The 8435-nt window shown below is 49.3% G+C and overlaps 1 protein-coding gene across 1 annotated transcript in view; it reads left to right on the top strand.

Moving 5' to 3' along the window:
• The window catches only part of slc4a8 (solute carrier family 4 member 8), a gene marked incomplete at both ends in the record, with an annotated part of 93091 nt that extends 86756 nt beyond the window's left edge, over window positions 1–6335 (top strand). Inside the window, one exon of the mRNA XM_083661949.1 lies at window positions 5632–6335. Within this exon, the coding sequence (XP_083518075.1) occupies window positions 5632–6335 (704 nt within the window). The remainder of the gene's footprint in view (window positions 1–5631) is intronic.
• Window positions 6336–8435: the final 2100 nt, after the last annotated feature.

Here is an 8435-nt window from a genome sequence, read left to right as displayed (position 1 = left end):
TATACGATGAAAAATCAAGATGGCGACGGCCAACGAATCAACTCCAAACGGGAGACCAAAATCAATGGGATAGCTCTGTCCATATTTTTAGGTCAGTGGCGTCAATGCGACCGAGAAAGCCTGCTGCCCCCTCGGTTCAAACACGTTGGACGGTCATAGTCCAGGAGGTTAGCTTTGCCGCAACACTAAAGGTTGTATGATGGTGTTCAGTGACGGCCGTGTTTGGCCTGTGTTTATGTTGTATGTTGTGAGCCAGCCTGGTTTGTGTCTGTTTTTCTGTTTGACTTCTTCTGCTGCAACCCCCCCCCCCCCACCCCCTCTCCTGGATATACCTCCCCTGTGGCTGTGCTGGAGAGGGGAACTAGGGGCTGGGGGTCTCTGGGAGAAGAAGACATGTTGGGAGAACGGAGATATGCTAATAGCTTTAACAGCTGAAGTCTCCAGCTCTTCCATTGAGGAATTTCACAGAAAGTGTTCAGTCGCCGTTTTTTTTTTCCGGCCCCTCCATGTGAAGATACTATAGCTCCGCTGTGTTCAAACAAGACAGCGCTTACAGCACCAACCGCCTGTTCTGTCTAGTAGAGAGCCTGACTCACATCAAAATGGAACCATTATATTTTCTGTTCACATGGTCGGAAAACAGCATAATTATAGCTGATTCCCCACCTCCCCACGTTTACACCTGTGTAGTAACAGATGATTCAGTGACATCACGCTGCTCACACACCTCACTGACACAGCAGAGGAGAGAAGACTGCTTAGTGCTGCTTACCTATATATATGCTAATGAGGAGAGGTTGCTATCCAGGCGGATGAATATGCTGATATTGATTGACTGGGCTATTGATTAGGCCAAAAGCTTTAACAGGATTACAGCGATAGCCTGATTGGAATAATGCAAGAGCAGGATTTAGCTTTAGCTGCTTGTGGATTCAACAGAGCAACATATAGGCCAAGTACAAACCCATACAGCAGCAGTCCAAAATGTCCTGGTCTTCTAAGGAGGGAGTTGTCCAAGCAGACAGTTTTAGTAACGTGCGTCTGTCACATTCCACCCTAAAAAAGACTCACAGCGTCATGCTAGATTTCTGCGCACAGAGAGATAGTCTATGCTTCACATACTGGCACTTTAAAGCCCCATTATGTCGTTTTTCTATTTGGGGAAACTGCGCCCCCCACAGTTAACAGATGCTAACGTTAATAAATGCTACACTTCCCTGTTTGTGCGTTCAAGTATATCATCCTTATTTTACTGTCTCTGCTTCTACTCTCTACTTTTGCTCACCTTTCCGCAGTGTTTAAAGCTGATTGGCTGAGAAAAAATAACTCCAAATATGCCCAAATATTCTTGTCTCTCTTGTTTTAGTGAAAGAAGTTGCTAATCGTGCCACTAATCAAGCTAGCAAGCTTACTTCACAATAAAAGCACCCTGTTAGTTTGTCAGCATAAAACTTTTAATCTGAAGGAGCTGCGCAGGAAATGGAGTTAAAGGGATACCCAACATTTTTGGAGATTTGCCTATTGCCATATTGCCGAGATTAAAAGTAGAATGTATCTTCACTGTACGTGGGTTAGAAAGTGCGATACAGCCCTCACTGCTAATTAGTTTAGCACTATACAATGGCAGTCTATGGTACTTTTGCCTACCCCCGTTCGTTCAGTTGCCCAAAATACACATTCCAATAGTGCCAGAAACACTCACATGTATGTACATGTTGTGACTCGTGTACTCACCACGCAATGAAATAATAATACAAAGTTACGGGTAATGGTCATTTTCGGAGTAAATCCATAACTAACATTTGCCTGAGGTGCATGCGCTGTACTGATGACTGCACACAGTGCATGCCCCTCAGGCAAACAAGGAAGTAACTTTGGTTAAAGAGGGAACCCTCTTTGTTCGTTCTTGCTCTGCCATTGGTGCCGACCATTTCAGTCGGTGGCGAGCTCCCTGCAAGCTCTGCCATTGGCTCTGACCGGCTCTGACCGACAGGCTCCGACCATTTATGGATTTCCTTTCCAGCTCCCTGCGTATCGCTCTATGGTCGTTCTCAAATGCCTCCGCCGCTGTGACAACAACAACAACTGAAAATGGCAAGTTTTGACCAAAATTTGGATCATGCAATAAAGCAGGCCTGCTTGGTACTTTCGGTGGATGGTTGTAAAGGTAACAGAGCCGTTTCCCCCACTAGCCCAGAGCGGAGGTATTAATTAGCAGCCAGACTCTCTCCCTGTGCAGGGAGAGAGTCTGGCAAACGAGACTATGGTGCGGGAAACAGAGTGGTAATGATGGAGGCGGCATTCTCCCTAATCATACAAACACAATCCCCCAGACCTCATCATTATGCTCATGGCCTGAGCATAACGAGGATAGTGCGATATAAACTGACTAATTATAAACTGCTTATTGGCCCTTTAGTTGCCTGGTACCTGCAGGGTGACGGGCTTTAGTTGCCTGGTACCTGCAGGGTGACGGGCTTTAGTTGCCTGGTACCTGCAGGGTGACGGGCTTTAGTTGCCTGGTACCTGCAGGGTGACGGGCTTTAGTTGCCTGTTACCTGCAGGGTGACGGGCTTTAGTTGCCTGGTACCTGCAGGGTGACGGGCTTTAGTTGCCTGGTACGTGCAGGGTGACGGGCTTTAGTTGCCTGGTACGTGCAGGGTGACGGGCTTTAGTTGCCTGGTACCTGCAGGGTGACGGGCTTTAGTTGCCTGGTACCTGCAGGGTTAAGTGCTTTGGCGAATGAGTCAGATCCTTAGATATAAACGGACTAATTAGAAAGTGCTTATTGGCCCTTTAGTTGCCTGGTACCTGCAGAGTGAAGTGCTTTGGTGAAAGAGTCAGATCGTTAGTAACCTGGTGTCAACAGCCTGTCATTAGGCCTGTATTGTCGGACACATAAACATCTCCCTCCTCCTCCTCCTCCTCCTCCTCCACACACACACGCACACGCACACACACGCACACACACACGCGCACACACACTCGCACACACACACACACACACGCGCGCACACACACACACGCGCACACACACACCATTGCTTTAGCCCTCAGTCTACAGTAATCATGCAAGCAAATTGTTGCCACCTTAGTTCCTCATTAGATGATGCCGTAAATATCTGTTGTGAATAGTGGACCCTAGTGTTCACAAGGGAGAATGAGAGAGGGGAGAGAGAGAGGGGGGAAGAGAGAGGGGGGAGAAATAGAGAGAGGGGGTAGGTAGAGAGATGGGGGAAAGAGAGTGGGAGAAAGAGAGGGAGAGGGAGAGAGAGAGGGGGGGAGAGAGAGAGGGGGAGAAAGAGAGGAAGGGGAGAAAGAGAGAGGGGGGAGAAAGAGAGGAAGGGGAGAAAGAGAGAGGGGAAGAAAGAGAGGGAGGGGGAGAAAGAGAGAGGGGGAGAAAGAGAGAGGGGGGAGAAAGAGAGGAAGGGGAGAAAGAGAGGGGGGAGAAAGAGAGGGAGGGGGATATAGAAAGAGGGAGGGGGAGATAGAAAGAGAGAGGGGGAGAGAAAGAGAGAGGGGGGGAGAGAGGGGGGGGATAGAAAGAGAGAGGGGGAGAAAGAGAGAGAGCAAATTGAAGGGCAGATGGAGACATGAGGAGGCACTGGTCAGCTGCAGCCTGATATATGAGTGGACACAATAAGCAGAGAGGGGCCAGGCCAGCGCCTGCCACATGTGTGTGTGTGTGTGTGTGTGTGTGTTTGCGCGCGCGCGCGTGTGTGTGTGTGTGTGTGAGTGAGCTAAGGGAGCGGGGGAGGGGAGGACTGACCACACAGGCTCGGACACACTCCTGTCTTTACTACAGGGCTGAGAGAAGGAAACACAGGGGAAGGATAGGAGAGAAGGAACCACAGGGGAAGGATAGGAGAGAAGGAAGCACAGGGGAAGGCTAGGAGAGAAGGAAGCACAGGGGAAGGCTAGGAGAGAAGGAAGCACATAGGGGAAGGCTAGGAGAGAAGGAAGCACAGGTGAAGGATAGGAGAGAAGGAAGCACATAGGGGAAGGCTAGGAGAGAAGGAAGCACAGGGGAAGGCTAGGAGAGAAGGAAGCACAGGGGAAGGATAGGAGAGAAGGAAGCACAGGGGAAGGCTAGGAGAGAAGGAAGCACAGAGGAAGGCTAGAGGAGAAGGAAGCACAGGGGAAGGCTAGGAGAGAAGGAAGCACAGGGGAAGGCTAGGAGAGAAGGAAGCACAGGGGAAGGCTAGGAGAGAAGGAAGCACAGGTGAAGGATAGGAGAGAAGGAAGCACAGGTGAAGGATAGGAGAGAAGGAAGGCAAACAAGCGATTGTTAAACTGTACATGCAAGCAGGGGCAGACTGGGATCATAATTCAGGCCGGGCATTAGATACCAAGCAGGCCAGGCCGATACGGGCCGACGTGCGTGAAAAATGTGGGCTGTTTGAAGACAAATTTCGGCCGTTTGAAGCCCAATTTGGGCCATTTGAAGCCAGATTTGGGCTGTTTGAAGCCAGATTTGGGCCATTTGAAGCCCAATTTGGGTCGTTTGAAGCCAGATTTGGGCCAGTCGAAGCCCAATTTGGGCCGTTTGAAGCCCAATTTGGGCCGAGTCCAATTTTACAATGAGATGCACCCACTTTAACCCTGAATAAAGTAATAAAACCACTAGTAAACCAGTAGGCGGCGCCTGGCCTGCTGTTCAGTGAGTGGCCTGACTGAGGGCACCAAAAAAAAAAAAAATTGTGCCCTCAGTCACATGATGCCCTACGCAGTCTGCGTACTCTGCGTATAGGGTGCGGCGGCCCTGAGCACAGGGGAAGACTAGGAGAGAAGGAAGCACAGGGGAAGGCTAGGAGAGAAGGAAGCACAGGTGAAGGATAGGAGAGAAGGAAGCACAGGGGAAGACTAGGAGAGAAGAAGCAGAGTAAATGGTAAAGCAGAGAAAGGGTTGAGCACAAAGATTGAAGGCAAAATAGTTTCCAAGATGGGCCTTTTTACACCTAAACTGCATGACTGGATGTAACCTGGAAGAGGTTATTCTGACCACGATTGTCTTATGTCCCTCTAGTGATTGGGAGTTATAAATACAGGGTTCTTATGCTGGGAAGTCTGGAAAAGTATTGCAATGAATTTGATCATTTCTTCTTGAACAGTTTGGGAATTTGAAAACATGTCTGGAACAGTATGGAACATGTGGTTAACATCCAATACACCCATAATTATAACTTTTTTTAATGTTGTTGTAGACCCACTTTGATTCCACAGTTTGTGTTGGTGTGAAGACTAATGTTCAGATAGAGGGATGCTCTTATTAGGCTGTCAGCATGCATTATATCAAATACCCTCCAAAATCACATCCAGTCAAGAGTCTGGGAAAACGTGGAATTTTAAAATGGAAAGCGTGTAGGAACCCTGCCAATGATATATTCTGATATTTGTGGCTGTGAAGTACAGTCTTCATCTATACAGTGATATGACCTAGTTATCTTATCAGGGGCAAGATGTCTATCTGTGTAAATCATATTGAAAAAGTATGGATTGTTTTTTAATTGAAACTGTGTAGGAACTCTGGAACTGCTTTGCTGTTGGCTGATGGGGGATGTGTGCTACTTGAACCAGACATGGTACAGTAGGTTGCTGGCTGACTCCATTGTGGCCTGGTGGACTGTGCAGGCCTGGTGGACTGTGCAGGCCTGGTGGACTGTGCAGGCCTGGTGGACTGTGCAGGCCTGGTGGACTGTGTAGGCCTGGTGGACTGTGCAGGCCTGGTGGACTGTGTAGGCCTGGTGGACTGTGTAGGCCTGGTGGACTGTGCAGGCCTGGTGGACTGTGCAGGCCTGGTGGACTGTGCAGGCCTGGTGGACTGTGCAGGCCTGGTGGACTGTGCAGGCCTGGTGGACTGTGCAGGACTGTGCAGAGCCTGGTGGACTGTGCGGGCCTGGTGGACTGCATGGTGGACTGTGCAGGCCTGGTGGACTGTGCAGGCCTGGTGGACTGTGCAGGACTGTGCAGGCCTGGTGGACTGTGCAGGACTGTGCAGGGCCTGGTGGACTGTGCAGGACTGTGCGGGCCTGGTGGACTGTGCAGGACTGTGCAGGCCTGGTGGACTGTGCAGGACTGTGCAGGGCCTGGTGGACTGTGCAGGACTGTGCGGGCCTGGTGGACTGTGCAGGACTGTGCAGGCCTGGTGGACTGTGCAGGCCTGGTGGACTGTGCAGGACTGTGCAGGACTGTGCAGGCCTGGTGGACTGTGCAGGACTGTGCAGGCCTGGTGGACTGTGCAGGCCTGGTGGACTGTGCAGGCCTGGAGAAAAGGGGGAAGGGAAAACAGAGGGAGGATCTTCTTCTCCTCACTCAGGCTTCAGCCTCACTATTAGACTATGGCCACTGCTTACATAACAATATACCCCTCATTTACTGTGTAAACAGGAGAGAGAGAGAGGAAAACAGCCAGAGAACGAGTGTGTGTGTGTGTGTGTGTGTGTGTGTGCGCTGTGGCGCGTACTTTGTCCTATAGTCTGACTGACAGACTGTGGCTGAGTTGTGCCACAGTGAATGGACACTTGACAGGCCTCTGTGTATTAATATCCCATTGGTGCTCTGATCTGTTCTATATTGATCCGCCCACTGGCCTGAACGAATTCTAACTAATACAAATCACCCAATAACCTGCAAACAGCTGATAGGGTGATTCATCAGCACTGCAAGCAAGCGTGTTCTCTCTCTCTCTCTCTCTCTCTCTCTCTCTCTCTCTCTCTCTCTCTCTCTCTCTCTCTCTCTCTCTCTCTCTCTCTCTCTCTCTCTCTCTCTCTCTCTCTCTCTCTCTCTCTTGCTCTCTCTCTCTCTCTGGCAGTGGACAGTGTGCTGAGCGTATGGAGAGGATATGTGCTTTGTAAATAGATCGCAGGTTGGATTCCTGGCATTCCAAGAGCTTGACTCACCCTATAGATGACCAGGATTCACTCTGCTGTCGGCCAGTTGAAGATAGATACCACACAAAGAACCACCAAGATCCACTCTGCTGCTGGCCAGTTAAAGCTAGATACCACACAAAAAACCACTAAGATCCACTCTGCTGTCAGCCAGTTAAAGCTAGATACCACACCAAAAACCACTAAGATCTACTCTGCTGCTGGCCAGTTAAAGCTAGATACCACACCAAAAACCACCAAGATCCACTCTGCTGCTGGCCAGTTAAAGCTAGATACCACACAAAAACCACCAAGATCCACTCTGCTGCTGGCCAGTTAAAGCTAGATACCACACCAAAAAACCACCAAGATTCACTCTGCTGTCAGCCAGTTAAAGCTAGATACCACACCAAAAACCACTAAGATCTACTCTGCTGCTGGCCAGTTAAAGCTAGATACCACACCAAAAACCACTAAGATCTACTCTGCTGTCAGCCAGTTAAAGCTAGATACCACACCAAAAACCACTAAGATCTACTCTGCTGCTGGCCAGTTAAAGCTAGATACCACACCAAAAACCACCAAGATCCACTCTGCTGTCAGCCAGTTAAAGCTAGAAACCACACAAAAAACCACCAAGATCCACTCTGCTGCTGGCCAGTTAAAGCTAGATACCACACAAAAAACCACCAAGATCCACTCTGCTGCTGGCCAGTTAAAGCTAGATACCACACCAAAAACCACCAAGATCCACTCTGCTGTCAGCCAGTTAAAGCTAGATACCACACCAAAAACCACCAAGATCCACTCTGCTGCTGGCCAGTTAAAGCTAGATACCACACAAAAAACCACCAAGATCCACTCTGCTGCTGGCCAGTTAAAGCTAGATACCACACCAAAAACCACCAAGATCCACTCTGCTGCTGGCCAGTTAAAGCTAGATACCACACCAAAAACCACCAAGATCCACTCTGCTGCTGGCCAGTTAAAGCTGGATACCACACAAAAAACCACAAAGTTGACTGAGGAATATACCTTGCTTATCCCTGCATGTGCATGTGTGTGTGTGTGTGTGGGTGCGCACGCGTATGTGCGTGTGTTTGTGTGTGCGCGTGCGTGTGTGTCCTGAGGAAATTTAAGTCTTTGTTTATTGTGAGTAGAGTAAAAGCAGCAACAGAGCAGCTCTTCCACAGGGTGATTTTCCTCCATTCCCATCCAGCCAACCAGCTCTGATGCTTCACAACCCCCAAATCCCATTCCACTGGGTCCCCTCCCCCACGCCCACTTTCATCTAATTAACCCCTAATTGCTCATACTGACCATTCAGTGGACCACAAGTCACACGAAGCTACACAAACACACGCACGCACACACACACACACACACACACACAGCACACACACACACACACACACACACACACACACACACACACACACACACACACACATCCATGACTAGCATAAGCACATTTTCTTGAGAAGGTGGAGAATGATCTGGTGAGGCAATACAGCTATAACATGACAATTAGCTTAAATAATATCCTGTCGATAACAATATTCATTC

This window comes from Poromitra crassiceps, assembly GCF_964638095.1.
Source record: "Poromitra crassiceps genome assembly, chromosome: 27".
In the NCBI taxonomy this organism is placed as follows: Eukaryota; Metazoa; Chordata; class Actinopteri; order Beryciformes; family Melamphaidae; genus Poromitra; species Poromitra crassiceps.
This window is presented reverse-complemented; position numbering and strand designations above follow the sequence as displayed.